Genomic DNA, 16,422 nt, shown 5'->3' with positions numbered 1-16,422 from the left:
CTGTTGTGATCCTACCATGGACCTTTTCTCTGTTGCCCACTGTTTCCAGATCAGAAGAGAGGGTAAGAGGAGGATAGGATAAGTATTTCTGTGCAGAGGAAATTAAAGCTGTTGTCTCTTGCCCAGGTAAATTTCTGTAGGTAGGAAAAGTGACATATGTGTTAAAGGCCATAGTTGTTTTCCAGTACCTTCTTAGTTCAAAAACTATAAGACCAATATTAAACGTTTTCTTTTTTTTTTAAACAAAGATAGAACTTTTGAAAGTGACATAGCATTGAGCAGTTTTCCAGTAGTGCTAATGGATATATTCTGTTTTATACATCATCTCACCCTCTTTGTGGGTGAGATTGGACCTACATTACTCTTGGTGGCTGTTAAATGTAATTTTAAGGTACCTGACTCCTATAGCAATGGAATCCAGGTCCGGGTCCTCATTACCATGGTTCTCTAACAGATGGAGCAAGCTTTCTCCTTGGATAAATGTAAACCAAGTCAGCAAATATTTACGTTATGGTCCTAAGTTCTTTCCAACCTCCAAAGTCAACTGGCAGCATGTTGCGAGTAACCTAATAGAAAGATAGAATTAAAAAGGATGGTCCTGTGGGATAACTATTTAGGTAGTAATGAACTGTGAAGATTTAAAGGACAGCTGTAAAATAACTCAGCAGATCGTGTGCTAGGGTTAAAGTTGACTCTGGAATTTGTTTCACCGCTTTTTAATAAATAAATAGTTGAGGAAAGATTTGGCAAAAGGAAGAACACCCCTCCTTGTCCTCATTCTTTCAGGACAGCGTCTCCCGTTAACAACTTGTTTGAATGTTTACTTTGCCTTGACTGCTCACCAGTGGTGTGTCAGTCCTTGCCCTTGAACCAAGTGAGAATTCAAATAAACCGAAAAAAGCTTTCACACAGCTGGCCCCTTCCGCCAATGAGTGGTACCAAAATATCCTCTCCCACTTTTTAAAAGAGGTCAGCAAGAAAAAACGTACAAGGCAATCCATGAACTGATAGTCTGTGATGTAGATACACTTAAGTTTGCAACCTGTAGATTTGGGATTGCATGCCATAGAGAAGTGAGCAGATCCCAGGAGACATTATTTGCTTTCTTTTTTATTTTTTTTAATTTTCAATTTTTTGTGACACTTTGATTTGTTTAAAGTCATACTCAAGGTGCCTTTGTATTTCTACCCAGTGTTCCCAATGGCTAGAATTAACCTTTGCAGGAGTGAATATGCACACGAAATTCACAGTTCTAAAATGTCATTACTGTAGCTCTTTGGCTACATTGTTGTGTTCCATAGTCACAGAAGCTGTGTCCAGCCCTGGCCGAGTAGGAATGTCTGGGAGAATTTGCAGACAGAATAACTACTCTTTGGATCCCTCATCTAACAAAGTGCCTGGCCTATCTAGAGTAGACACTTTATTTTTGATTTAAGAAATCACATATATGCGTGAATAAATAAAGGAAAAAATATAGCTAGAATATGTGGAATTCACATGACATGAAAGTTCTCACTAAATACTCTTTAAGGTATTTCTGGGAATTGCATTATATTAAGGTATTACTTACATTAAAAAAAAAATGTTCTGTGCCTATTTTCTGCTAGGTTTTAGAATTTACAGAGTTAAATGTGAGGCCATTCTTGCCTTCAAGGATGACAAAGTTATGTAACCAGATAAATTATAGAACACAATGATGAGTGCGATGGTAGACATATGTCCAAGGTGTAGAGGCAGCACGGAGGAGGGAGAATGGATCATATCTGGAGGGTGGCATAGACATTGTTAATTTTAGTAATTTCATTTATCGTGTTTGTTGTCCATCATTCCCACTAGAAGATGAGGTGTACATTCTTGTCTGTGTTACTTGTTCCTACTCATGTATTTTTACATTGTTCTCTCTCTAGCTTCTAGAATACTGCCTGGCATGTAATTAATAAGCATTCCTTAAGTATTTGTTGCACAGATGAATGATTTTTGATAGATATCGCTAAATTCCCTCCAGAAAGAATTTACTGATTATATTTCCACCAACAATGCATGGTAGTGATTTTTACCCTCATCCTTGCCTGTGCTGTTTTGTTTTTGTTTTTTGTTTTTTTTTTAGCTTTACCTAAATATGCTATACTGTCTTTATGTTACAAAAACACAAAACCAAACCTTCCCTTGACTGTCATGTGTCTACAGCAATTCTCCTTATTTTTCTGCTGCCCGTTTTTTTTTTTTTGGTATGTATGTATGTTAAGAGAGAGAGTGCATGCATGCATGAGCAGGGAAGGGGCAGAGAGGGAGAGAGAGAGAATCCCAAGCAGCTCTGCGCTGTCAGCACAGCGCCCGACACTTGGGACTCAGTCTCATGAACTGTGAGATCATGACCTGAGTGGAAATCACGTCAGATGTTTAACTAACTGAGCCACCCAGCACCCCTCTGCTGGCCTTTTATAGCAAGGTCCTTGAAGGAGTTTTCTGTGCTTTTTTCGTTTCCTCCCTTCCCGTTCTGTCCTGAACCCACCATCAGATGTTAGTCTCCCCACCATTGAAACCACTCTTGTCTGTATCACCTGTGCCCCAATGTGTCTTCAAGATGGTGTCTCACTTTTCAGCAGCGTTTGCAACATGCCCTTCTTCTAGAAATATTTTCCATTTTTCTCCATGGACACAACATTCTCCTGGATTTCTTCCTATTTCATTGGCTACTTTTCTTAGTCTCCCTTGCTGCTTCCTTGTCTATTTGGTTTCTAAAGGTTGAAGTATTCCAAGGCTTCTGCCTGGGCTCTCCTCTCCTCTGTCATACTTTCCTTAGAGCTCATCTAGCACTAAGGCTCTAATAGTTCTGGCATCTGTGTTTCCAGCTCTGACTTCTCTACACAGCTCCAGACTCCTGTCTGCAGCTGTGAACTTGACAGTAGTACTTGGATGCCTCATGGATATCTCAGACTTACCTTCCCAAAACGGAACGGCTGACTAACCTCCTCTTCAGTCTGTCTCCCCCTTTCCTGCCTTCCCCTCTTCAGTAAACAGAACTGTTACTGATTCTGTTACACCAAATAGTAAGTTAGCCTTGACACATCTTTGATCATACTCTATATCCAGATCTTCAGCAAATTCTGTTGGTTTTACCTTTAGAATATATTCTGAATCTCGTTACTCTTCACCACCTCCACAGTTGACTCACTGGTCTGCCCCACCGTGTGCTCACCTCCCTCCTGAGTGATTACATTACCTCCTACTTGGTTTCCCTCTTCCCTTCCTGGCTTAGTCCCATCTAGTCTCACCACAGTGGTCTTTGGATGATCTGCAGACATGCCAAGCTTGATCCCCACACAAGTCTGCCCTTAAATCTGTTTGAACAATCCATGAGTCTGAGTCCCCCATCTGAAAAAAAGGGAAGAAACCCAGTAGTACCTATCTCCTGGGGTTGTTGTCTGAAGATTTCATTAGTATACACAAAACATTGAAATGCTGTCTGGCACATACTCAGCACCATGTAAACGTTTGCTGTTATTTTATTATTACTGTGTCTATTTTAGGACTGTCAAGGGGGTGGTGGGGCATTTTGGTGGGGTTGGGTTTTCGATCCTTGTGAAATGTGCAAACAAATGCACTAAAGGCAGTTGAACGTGTTCATTTGAGATGATTGATTCTGTACAATAAGAGGCATCCTAGTACCTTGGAAGGATGAGCAGAGCTTCCATGTTTATTTAGTGTCTGGAGATTGGTTTGTGAATCGGGGAGATACGGACCATTAAGTGCCTTGTATTTGCCGCACTCTATACAGAGCTTTCAAAATCGACGGCAGCCATCATGCTCACAACCCTGACTACTCAGATGCAAGATTTCAGCTGTTTTGGGGTGTTTAGATGATCTTTTCTTTCTCTCTTTCTTCTTCTTCTTCTTTTTTTTTTTCCTGGATGTCTTTTAGTGAGCCAAAGCCTGGAAGTCTGTCCTGCCTGCTTCTGTAATCTGGCGCTATGCATCCAGATCCTCGGCCCTTACAGACACTGCTGTATGTTGTTACTCTTGCGATTCTGTGTCCTTCCGTGAATTCAGGTAAGAGCTGAAGAATGGTTGTTTTTTTTTTTTGTTTTTTTCAGGTTTTAAATTTTAATCCCAGTATAGTTACCATACAGTGTTCTATTAGTTTTCAGAATATAATCTAGTGATTCAGCAGTTCTCTATATGGCTCAATGCTTGTCATCAGTCCCCAGGAATGGTCATGTCTTTTTGTTGTTGTTGTTGTTGTTTAAGTTTTTACTTATTTGAGAGGCACAGAGAGAGAACAAACAAGTGGGGAAAGGGCAGAGAGGAGAGACAGAGCCCCAATCAGGCTTCATGTTGTCAGTGTGGGGCCTGAACTCACTACACTGCAAAATCATGCCCCGAGCTGAGATCAAGAGTCGGACACCCAGGGTGCCTGGGTGGCTCAGTCAGTTGAACGTCCGACTTTGGCTCAGGTCACGATCTCACAGTCCATGAGTTCGAGCCCCGCATCGGGCTCTGTGCTGACAGCTCAGAGCCTAAAGCCTGCTTTGGATTCTGTGTCTCCCTCTCTCTCTGTCCCTTCCCTGCTTGCACTCTGTGTCTGTCTCTCCCCAAGATAAATAAACAGTAAAAAAAAAAAAAAAAAGACATCCAATGACTGAGCCACCCAGGCACCCCAAGAATGGTCATGTCTTAACTGAAGCTTTTCCTCATCTTAATTCTAATCCTATACAAAACAGACTTCAGCTTCAAATCTTTGCTGATAATAATGATTTCCAAAGACATTTCTAAGATTTGTTTGACCCAGCCAAATGACTTAAAACTGATTAATTCAGCAATTTAAGGATCTCTTAGTAGTGCTTCTGGGCACTGGCAGGCCTTCCCATCATTGTCCTTATAAATTCATTCCTCTTATTGCCTTAAAAACAAATATTGTCCTAGCCTGCTCTTTTCCGTAAGAGGATATGTTACAAATGTCTGATTTTGGAGATTATAACAGGAATAAAATGCTGACTACATACGACCGAAGAAATTTTAGAATCAGCACATATCAGTGCTCGTCTTGGAGCAAGAGAACTTGGTTCAAATCCCAGATCTGCCACTTTCTCGCCTGAGCTTGTCTGAGATTCTCTCTGCTTCTGGGTCACTGAAGAGCTTAAAAGTGTTTAATATTAAATGTGTTTATAAGCCCAAGCCCACATGCATCTCTAGTAATTTTAGGTCTGTGGAGAGATTTCTTTGTAAGTATATAGAAATGCGAGTGATGTTTATTCATTAAGTAATACTTGTTGTCTCTGTTAAGAATACTGTATAACTGTATTGGATTTGTAAGCAAAAATCTTGGCTCGCTGGTTTTATTTCTGTTTTTGTTTTGCTAAACAACCACCTCAGATTTAGTCAAGAGAGGCACTTCCCTTAATCTTCATATCTAATTAAATATCCTGCGAAAGTAGAGTCAGGAATTTATTGGTCTTTTTTTTTTTTTTTTTTTTGAAGTACTTTATTCCCCCAGATTAACAGTATTCTTGTCCCCCTCACTCTTTTGGGGGGTGGAGGGGGATTTGTTTTGATATGTTAGTGTAAGAACTCACCCTCTCCCCCAAGTTGCTGAGCAAAAGGTCTAACAAATGAAACTATTCTGAACACCAAATAAAAATATTAAGATCGATGCTCCAAAAAAGGGTGGACTGTATTTCAGCCTGGCTTCCTAATGTTCTACTTCTTCTTTCCTAGAAGTTGAATGTTATTTTCTATTTTCTATTCTTTCTTTCTCGGAAAGAAGACCGTAGCCACTATTTATACAATAATTTACTCTTTAAAATCAAGTCCTTAGTAATGTAGGAGAGAATTCTTTTTACTTTGCAAGTTATCTTCAGTTTTTCATATGTATTTTTTAAAATTATTTTTGAGAGAGAGAGAGTGTGAGCAGGGGAGGGGCAGAGAAAGAGGGAGACACAGAATCCGAAGCGGGCTCCAGGCTCTGAGCTGTCGGCACCGAGCCCGATGCGGGGCTTGAACTCGTGAACCGCGAGATCATGACCTGAGCCAGAGTTGGACACTTAACTGACTGAGCCGCCCAGGAGCCCCTCAGATTCTTGACTTCCATTTCTCAGAAGCTACTTCATACACAGAGCAGTTTGCTTTTTCTCACTTAAAGAATTGGTATTTTGTCGGATTTACATCATAAGGTTTTTCATCTATTCTACCCTGGTCCTTAAGTCCTAGCTTCATGCGTTGCCCTTTTTTACTTCCAAAAATAGTCATATCAGAATGTTCCTAGAACTTGTACAAGCATTAAGAACTGTATGTTCCTATGGTATGGATAAAATACGGAATTGCCTCTGGTTCCATAGATTCAGATGAAATGTATTCAATGTACTCTTCTCTCTCCCCTTACCTCCTTTCTCTCCTATTCTCCCCACCCCTTTGCACGTGGGGAACGTTTCCTGGTAGACTTGGCACCGTCTTTTATTTCTGAGCCACTGTCCGCTGTCCAGAGACTTGGTGGACCCGTAGTACTCCATTGTTCTGCTAAGCCTGTGACCGCTCATATCTCATGGTTGCATAATGGAAAAAGACTGGATAGAAACATGGAACAGATTAAGATGCATCAGGGGACTTTGACTATTCTGTCCCTTAATCCCTCCCTTTCGGGTTCCTACCAGTGCATTGCCAACAATAGCATCGGGGCAATTGTGAGCGGCCCTGCAACGGTATCTACTGCTGGTGAGTTTGATTTTATCCCTCAGATTTATGCTTTTTCCTAGAAACTAGAATGCTGGTACTTGCATGTGTGAATAGAGGGAAGAGCGTGGGCTTTGGAGTAAACACATAGCGTCCTCATCTCAGCCTTGACTCTCACTGTTGAGCTGGGGGAAGTGCACTTGAACCTCCGTGAGCTTGGCCTCCTGTCTTCCTGTGTAACAGGGGCATGGAAGTAACTTACATGGTTAGGAAGGTTTTCTAATGCAAATTCTGAATTTCTTTGCGAATATTTAGAAGTCCTTTAATAGCAGCAGCAACAAAAAAGCTGTTGTCAACTTTGACACTCAGTTGTTTCATGCAGTCCCATATCTCGCTCACATCTAATTGTTTTATTTGTCTTGATCACTGAGTGATTTTAGTTTATTTAATTGAAACCAGGCTAAAGAAGGAGGAATGAAATCACTGACTGTAGAGAAAGGAATGTCGGGTTTTGAACTTATGGCAAATCTGGAATGTGGTGGTTTTCTTAGTGGGTTTGAGCCATCTGCCTTTCAAATGGTGATGGCTTCCAGTAATGGAAGATGTCTTTGTCAGGGCACCCCTATCTACAGAAGAAATCTGGATCCCCCAGGAGTAGTGAGTTTGTCGTAACTGAGAAGAGTAAATGTTTTCGTAGAGCTTTGACCCATGGACAGCTCCAGGACTCACACGGGAAGGCTGAACTCCTAGTGGCAGGCGGCTGGATGCTTTCAGCACTGCAGATCATAAAGAACCCTTCCATGCAGGCTCCATCTGTAGCGAACTCTTAGTAGTGAGAGGAATTGGGTTGTTCCTGAAAGCCATTTTATTGCAGTGTGAGTAGCGACAAACAGCATAAAGATGCGTAGGGAAAGTGGGTGTTCATGAGGGACTGGATTGGAAAGGGATGTCTCTTGACAGAATGGGAATGACTATGCTTTAGGTTCTCCTCCATGTTTTAAGGGCCGCTTGCTTGTTTGTCTTGTAGTCTCCTGGAAGCGTTGGCTTCTGGCAAAGGGTGCCATGACTTAGCTCTAGGCCTCAACCGGGCACCTCTACTCCAGCCCCTTCCTGAGAGAAAAAAATCACGCTCCTCTGTGAACTGGGGTTAGCTGCCGCAAACGGCCGCATTGCAAGATGTGGCTTCTAGTTTTTAAATTTCCTTGGGGATCGTTCACATTTGCATTGATTAATCAATTAATTTTCTACTTATTTACTTATGTATTTTAGTTCTTGGTGATTTTGGTTCACCAACAAAGCAGGTTATTACAGCGGAAGAAAAAAGTACCGGTTTCATTGGCTGCAAAGTACCAGATAGTAACCCCAAAGCGGAGGTGCGCTATAAAATCCGGGGAAAGTGGCTGAAACATTCCACAGGTGAGACCTTCAACAAAAAGCCAGTGGTACCCACAGAACAAATGTCATGAAGCAACCTACTGTTGGACTCCGTGTCCTAAGGACTGTGGCTACAAAAATGCATAAGATGTATTGCCTCTACTCTCAGAAGTCAGAAGAAGACCGGCATGAGTGGTTACACTGTAGAAATGATTACCATCCCCGATTCCCTCCATTCATTCAGGGTTCCACTCGGATATTTCTTCCTCTGAGAAGACCTCCCTCATCATGGCTCTATGTAAAATACTATGCCATGCCCCATTGGTCCGTGTCCCCTTTACTTAGCTGCTTTTTAAAGTTTCCACAGCACTGTAATAGACAGATTTCTGGTTGTTTGTTTGTTATTTATCCCTTTCTTTGCGGCCCCCATTTCCTGCACTGGAATGTTGGCTGCATGAGTGCAGGGCTTGCAGTCTGCTTTCTTTATCATATCACTTGTGCCTGGATCAATACAGGCACCCAGTGTGTATTTGTTGAGAAAAAAAATGAATGGGTAGACATGAGTGGACACTGGCGGATCAGTGAGTGCTGTCCGGAGAGGTTTGCTCAAGGTGGGGGCTGTGGGCATTGTATCTCTTTCTACATATGCTTGTGCTTTCAATGTGCTCAACAAATGGTCTGAGGTCAGATGTTTCTGATGGGTTCGATTTTGTTACTCTAGAACTATTGACTCTTCCCCCCCGCCCCCCCCCGCCTTGACTTCCCCTTTCTTTCATTTAATCAATTTTCTCTGATTGTTGCTGCTGTTCTGATGTCTAAATTGAAAGCACGACTGCTAGCCTTTGTTTTCATTGGGGTCTTTCATATAGAGGCCTAACTGCATTCCCTTCTTTCCTCAGAGAAGTACTTAATCCTTCCATCAGGGAATCTTCAGATTCTGAATGTATCTTCAGAGGACAAGGGATCATATAAGTGTGCAGCTTTTAATCCTGTCACTCATGAATTAAAAGTTGAACCCATTGGCCGAAAGCTTCTTGTCAGTCGTAAGTATTTGGGAGAATAACGGTAACCAGAAGCATTCCTCAGGAGAAGCTTCCTCAGAAGCATTCTTTAGAAAGCACTGGAAAATCAGAGTGAATTTTTCTTTCAGATCCTGTTTGCTTATCATAAGAAAGTCTTATAAAAAAATTAAATACACGAATGCATTATAGTATAGTACTGTACATGTGTTTAAAAGATAATGAATTTTTAATTCATTGATTAATTTTTAAAAATATTTATGTATTTATTTATTTTGAGAGAGAGGGAGAGAGTGTGACCAGGGGAGAGTCGCGGGGCAGGGGGCAGAGGATCCAAAGTGAGCTCTGTGCTAATAGCAGAGAGCCCAATGTGGGGCTTGAACTCATGAACTGTGAGATCATGACCTGAGCCAAAGTTGGATGCTGAACCGACTGAGCCACCCAGGCGCCTCCCCAGCCCCTGCCCCCCACCCCCGCCGTGATAATGAATTTTTAGAAGAGAATTTTGGTCAGGATGACAGAGTGGAAACCAGACGGAGAACTTGACCCTTTGCTCAAATAAAAAGAAATAATAGAGACAATATAACTTTATAACAGTGGTAATCAAATTGGTGGCTAACTGAATTATGAAAAATTAATAGCTGTCCTCTTTCAGCTGACAGTAGTCATAGCTGATTTTGAGATTACGGTAGCTGAACTCAGAACCAGTGGTCAAAGCACAATGAAGCGGTGGTTTCTGGACTGGTCAAAAATTCTACATATCTAAACTGCGAATGCAGAGATAGCCCTAAGGGGCCACAAAGTGTTTTAATTTTAATTCTCCACTAAAAATGGATTAAGCTGCCATGGAGGACCTTGTGGCATAAAGAAGAATAAATGGGAAGATGAGAAAGCTTGCAGATTTGGTAAGGAAGAGATTGGAAGTGGATGTTTAATAATGACATTTTTTTGTTCCCTTCTTTTTCCAGGCCCTTCTTCCGACGATTTTCACATTCTCCACCCCACCTTTTCACAGGCACTAGCTGTGCTTTCTCATAGCCCCGTCACCCTGGAGTGTGTGGTGAGTGGGGTCCCAGTTTCTCAAGTGCACTGGCTGAAGGACGGTCAGGACGCTGTGCCGGGAAGCAACTGGCGAAGGTTGCATTCCCATCTTGCCACAGACAGCATTGACCCGGTGGACTCTGGAAACTATTCTTGTATAGTGGGAAACAAGTCTGGAGACGTAAAACATGTGACTTACATAGTTAATGTGCTTGGTAAGACGTTACTTCTTAAATTGCTTTTCGGGTCAGGCTATTTTTCTGGTCTAACTGATGTTTGAATGGAAGATCTATTTGGGAACTATAAATGACATGTAAATAACGTCTTCACATATGATGTCACAAGAAGCTTCGTTTTTTTGTTTTTTTTTTAAAAGGACTGCTGATTTCAGCAGTATATCTTGGTGGCACAGAACATTTCACTTGGGATGTTTATGGGAACCTCCCCCCCAACCTGGTTATGCAACGCAAAACTTGTTCTTCCTTCCTAATGATGTGGAAGATTCTGGGCTGTGTCAGTGTGTTGGACCTAGTAGGAGTACCTAACAGTACTGACTAGAAAAGGTCACCTCAAAAAGAAATCTATTTCATTTTATTTTCCCTTAAGGAATGCTTTCACTGTATTATTTGCATTATTTCCACCCACATTGCTGTGTATACACTCTTTATGTCAAAGCTTTTCCTTCCTTTTTTTTCCAGTTCCCTGTCTCACTGTCATGTCTAGCACCAGAAAATGTTTTCCTTTATCAAAACATATTTTCATGAAAGCCAGAAAAAAATAGGTTGTAAGTGGTTTCATAGTAAATACAGTTGCTGTAAACCTTCTGCATGTGTTTATTTGCAACATAGGTAACCCTGGAATTAAGTAAGTGTATGACAAATGAGATTTAAAGTGCCGTGATAATCAGGTCTAAGTTAATATGCATAATCATGTAATTTGGGCATATGTTACCAATGTTGCTAAATGATTTACTCGGTCCAGGGAAAAGTGGCTTCATGGATAGTAAAGGAAGTTTTCTGCCCAGTATAACATCTAGCCTAACGGCAGAATTGACCATAAAAAGAATTTAACCTGTGAATAAACATTCTTCTTTTGGCTCTTGTTTAGTGTGAAATCATGGGAAACTACTTATTTCAAACAAATCACCTGAAACAAATGCTCAGGGAAGCCCAAGATGTATATGTGTGTGGGTGTGTGTGTGAGAGAGAGAGACAGAGAGAGAGAGAGAGAGAGAGAGAGAGAGAGAGATAAGTGGGTGGGAAGATCTAGAAAAAGAGACTATGAAATATTAGTAACATATGGTTTATTTGATTAGAAGGAAGTTCAAATGCATTTCTAATTTTGTCTTGATGACCATAGCAGGTAGGAGAATGTGGTGAGTAAACAATGCAATTTGATTTCAACTAGTTATTGGTAGAGAGATTTTATGTGTCTTGTGTGATAATTTAAAAAGTACCTCTTAAGGGCTAGAGTTTAATTTATATGTTTTATTTTTAGAAAATGCTTCAATTTCTAAAGGACTACAGGACCAGACAGTCTCTCTGGGTGCCACAGTACAATTTACTTGTGAGATTCATGGGAACCCAACTCCAAACCGTACCTGGTTTCATAACGCACAACCTGTTCATCCTTCCCCACGACATCTAACTGTAGGAAACAGACTGAAAATCAGTGGTGTTACCATGGAAGATTCTGGGCTGTATCAGTGTGTAGCGGATAATGGGATTGGATTCATACAGTCTACTGGGAGACTTGAAATTGAAAAAGGTAGGCTTTTGGGTCCAGAAATCATAGGAAGTTTGACTTTACAGATAGGCTTTTGTTTTGGTTAAAAATTAAATCATTTTCACTAGAGAACATAATTCCATTACCATAAAGGAACTATGCCTATTTTCCATGTTCCTCTCTAGTTGCAGATGGGCATTTCCATGAAGAGGCAATATTATTTGATTAACTTCATTAAAAAAATTTTTTTTTAATTATTTTTTTCAAAAGATACTATAGTTTAAAAGGCATATGGTGAAAGTCTCTCATTTCTATTCCCTGGCCAGCCATATTGCCTTTAGAACTAACCAGTTTTATCAGTGTCTTTAATATCCTTGTGTGTATATATACAATCACACACAATGTGTCTGTGTGCACTTAATAACATCTTTTTTCCCCCCGTAAATGGAGGTAGTATTCCTCAGTTTGAGTTTTTTATTTACCATATCTTTGATATCTTCCCAGATGGTTCATTAAACAGTGTTTTCATTCTTTTTCAAATGACTGCTTATTAAGGAGTTCTATAATGAATGTCCCTCTGCATAGATTATTTTGCACAGGTGTAAATATCTATAGAATAGATTTCTGGAAATGAATTTGCTAAATGAAAGCATCTTTGTTTGGTAATTTTGGTAGATATCACCGAGTTGCTCTGCAAAATTGTTACTGGTTTTTATTCACAGCAATGTGTATCTGCCTGTCTCCTCATATCCTCACCAGGGCAAGGTGTTAAATCTTTGCCCATCTGATAGTTTAAAAAAAAAAATACCTTTTGGTCTGTATTTATATTACTATGAGTGAAGTTGGGCTTCCTATCATATGTTTATGAGTCATTTGAATTTGTTTTCCTATGTATTGACTGTTCATTGTCTTTTGTCCATTTTAAAAATTAGATTGTTGGTCATTTTTCTTGTAGATTGGTAGGAATTCTACATTAGGGATATTAATCTTTTGCCTATGAGTTATAAATATTTCAAGTGTCAAAGAATCAGTGTGATACAGACCAATTCTCTGACCTTGGTGCAATTATTTTAGAAGTTAATAGTAAAAGTCATTTTTAACTGGCATGTATTTGGAAATGTAAAATTATGCTTCTCAATAACAGAGAAAAAACTACAGTGCAATGTGAAAATGCCACAGATTGAATTGTGTGGGATATAGTAAAAATGGAATTTACATGGGAATGTATAGCCTTAAATGCTTATAAAAGAAAACTAGTAAGACTGAAAATAAGGAAGCAGAGGAAAAGAGATACTAAAGGGCAGAAATCAATTGAATAGAAAATGAAGATAAAATGGAGAGGTCCGTGAGCTCGAGGCCCGTGTCGGGCCCTGTGTTGACAGTTCAGAGCCTGGAGCCTGCTTCTGATTCTGTGCCTCCCACTCTTTCTGCCCCTCCCCCACTCATGCTCTGTCTCTCTCTCAAAAATGAATAATGTTAAAAATTTTTTTTTTAAAAAAACAATAAACTGGGGCGCCTGGGTGGCGCAGTCGGTTGGGCGTCCGACTTCAGCCAGGTCACGATCTCGCGGTCCGTGAGTTCGAGCCCCGCGTCGGGCTCTGGGCTGATGGCTCAGAGCCTGGAGCCTGTTTCCGATTCTGTGTCTCCCTCTCTCTCTGCCCCTCCCCCGTTCATGCTCTGTCTCTCTCTGTCCCAGAAATAAATAAACGTTGAAAAAAAAATTTTTTTTTAAAAAATAAAAAAAATAAAAAATAAAATAAATAAAAAATAAAAAAGCAATAAACTGTGAGAAGATATTAGCAGCATATATAACGAATAACAGAACACTAGCTGGAATATACAAAGAACTCTGAAACCATTACAAAAAAGATAAATGACCCAACAGAAAAATGGACAAAAAGCATTTCAAAGAGGAGGAAAAATACCAGTGACACACAAACACGTGAAAAGATGTTCAAGCTCATTAGTACTCAGGAGAGTGCAGTTTATGACCAGTGAGACAGCATCTTACACTTTCTAGATTGGCAGAGATTGGGGAATCTAACCATACCGAGTGTTGGTTTTGTCAAAGGTAGGAAGTAGGGCTGGAGAAAGAGAAGTTTGCACTGGAGAAAATTCCATTTGTAATCGATATTCCATAGTAGGCACACTTAAAAATGGCTCCAGAGAATACCTGGGACCAAAAGGAAAGAGAGTTAGTTTATTTATTTATTTATTTATTTTTTTTTTTTTTTAATTTTTTTTTTTTTCTTTCAACGTTTATTTATTTTTGGGACAGAGAGAGACAGAGCATGAACGGGGGAGGGGCAGAGAGAGAGGGAGTCACAGAATCGGAAACAGGCTCCAGGCTCCGAGCCATCAGCCCAGAGCCTGACGCGGGGCTCGAACTCACGGACCGGGAGATCGTGACCTGGCTGAAGTAGGACGCTTAACCGACTGCGCCACCCAGGCGCCCCGAGAGTTAGTTTAGAGACAAAAAGTGTTGTTTGTGTAACATGATAAGAAATACACTCGTCGACTTTCACTCAGAACAGATTTCTGTTTTTTGTAATCAGAGGTTCCCCCTGGAATGAACTATTTTTGTGAAGGAATATTATTTTGTTTTATGCTCCTTGACACCTTTTTCATGGTTTCACCTGTTTTATACTTAACAGCAGTCAAATGTGTATAGGAAACCCTTTTTTTTCCCTAAAGGACAGGAAGTCTGTGTAGGAAATGTCCAGGAGCCCACAGTTAAGAATTCTACTTTTTAGGGACGGTTTTACGTGGTGAAAGTTGAGAAGAGAATTAACAAGGAGGGGGGTTATCTTTGTTTTAGTTATTACTGTCATATATCCCTGTTTGCCCATGTCTTTGCAAACACTTATTTCAGTGAATGAATGTGTTCTCCGTACTGTTCTGCATGTAAAACATTGTTTAGGGGATGGTAACCAGATTTATTGGGGTGATCATTTGCCAGTGTGTATCCATATGTTAAATCATGATGTTGTGCACCTGAAACTAATGTTGTATGTCGATTATACTTCAATTAAAAAAAAAAACACTGTTAAGAAATACATGTACGAGAGATGCTTTTAAGGCTGTTACTTGGGCACGACATGGATAACATTTATGCAAGAAGATGAATATATTTTGCATTGTAGGTACTATACTCTTAATTCTGTGTGTGTATTTGTGTGTGAATTACTGTTTTAATAGGCGGTGGACTCAAGCCAGTTATAATTACAGCACCAGCAAGTACAAAGGTGGTAGATGGAGACTTTGTTACTCTGTCCTGCAATGCCACTGGCGTGCCAGTCCCAGTCATGCGTTGGTATGACAGGCACGGGTTGATAACCAGCCATCCGTCTCAAGTGCTCAGATCAAAATCCCGGAAATCACACTTACGACCTGGGGGCTATGACCTGGAGCCTGTCTACTTCATCATGTCCCGAGCTGGCTCAAGCTCTCTGTACATTCAGGCCATCACTCAGGAGCATGCTGGGAAATACATCTGCGAAGCCGCAAATGAACATGGTGCCACACAGTCGGAGGCAGTCCTCACAGTTGGTGAGTTGCCATTAGTACTTTTTCTCGGGTGATTAGCTTCCTCTGATTGTAGGGGATAAAGTGCTTTGAAGTATGTTTTTTTCATGAGTCCAGCAATCTCTGAATATATATATATATTTTTTCCCTGGCAATAGTGAAACACAGAACTGTGGTTTGGGGTATTTGGCCTTACCATGAACCGGATGAACCTTGGTTTCCATTTCTGATGTTTTGGTTAAGGTTGTAGTTGTCCTATAGAAAGCTCTCATATGGGAGCAAGCCCGAGTTGTGACCTGTTTTCATGATTAATGCTTTTGGTTGTCTAAGCTACTGAAAGTGATCATTGCTGACATTTTTTAGGTGAGCCTTTGGTAAGTACAGTATCCAAAGTCTAAAGGGTTGGCTTTTTTTTTTTTTTAACTTTTATTTATTTTTGAGACAGAGACAGAGCATGAACGGGGGAGGGGCAGAGAGAGAGGGAGACGCAGAATCGGAAGCAGGCTCCGGCCCAGAGCCGGACGCGGGGCTCGAACTCCCAGACCGTGAGATCGTGACCTGAGCCGAAGTCGGACGCTTAACCGACTGAGCCACCCAGGCGCCCCTAAAGGGTTGGCTTTCATTGAGAAAGTAGAATCATGGTACTACCAAACAGTACCTCCTAATGGGATGTATAACATTAATTCTTGATATTTTATTGATTTTTGGTGAGGATGACTTAAAAGCTTTATACAGTATCAATATTGTTAAAATTAAATAAGTATAGAGTATCAATATTGTTAAAGTTAATTCAAATTTGACTTAATTCAAATTCAAACCTTACATCAGTATTTAGAGCAGCAATGCGCCAGCAGGTAGTTGAGTGGAGACTGTCACCTTATTTGTCGTGCAAGAAGCAGAGTGTCAAACACAGTACTGCCCTTAGTCTTGGCAACTGAGTTCCCTGCCTTGGGCCAGTGCGTTAGAGGGCTCCTTGCAGCTTTCTTCTGCCTGGGTCCTCAGCTCCCACTGGTCAAATAGTTCATGTGGTTAAGGGGTTAAGTTATAGTCCCTGGAGCCTGGAGCCCGTGTT

At 40.7% G+C, this 16,422-nt stretch overlaps 1 protein-coding gene across 4 annotated transcripts in view; it reads left to right on the top strand.

Annotated features, from left to right (window-relative positions):
* CDON (cell adhesion associated, oncogene regulated) overlaps positions 1–16,422 on the top strand; it is a 101,605-nt gene that overhangs the window by 31,779 nt on the left and 53,404 nt on the right. For all 4 annotated transcript variants that reach the window (XM_040483469.1, XM_040483468.1, XM_040483470.1 and 1 more), the window contains exons 2-8: positions 3,923–4,050; positions 6,436–6,708; positions 7,936–8,082; positions 8,940–9,083; positions 10,028–10,315; positions 11,598–11,867; positions 15,024–15,374. In XM_040483469.1, the coding sequence (XP_040339403.1) occupies positions 3,972–4,050; positions 6,436–6,708; positions 7,936–8,082; positions 8,940–9,083; positions 10,028–10,315; positions 11,598–11,867; positions 15,024–15,374 (1,552 nt within the window). In that variant the 5' untranslated portion in view covers positions 3,923–3,971. The remainder of the gene's footprint in view (positions 1–3,922; positions 4,051–6,435; positions 6,709–7,935; positions 8,083–8,939; positions 9,084–10,027; positions 10,316–11,597; positions 11,868–15,023; positions 15,375–16,422) is intronic.

The sequence above is a fragment of the Herpailurus yagouaroundi genome, unplaced genomic scaffold (genome assembly GCF_014898765.1).
Source record: "Herpailurus yagouaroundi ecotype Mexico unplaced genomic scaffold, PumYag 161, whole genome shotgun sequence".
NCBI classification, from domain to species: Eukaryota; Metazoa; Chordata; class Mammalia; order Carnivora; family Felidae; genus Herpailurus; species Herpailurus yagouaroundi.
Note: the sequence above shows the minus strand (reverse complement) of the source record. Positions and strands in the feature narration are given on the sequence as shown.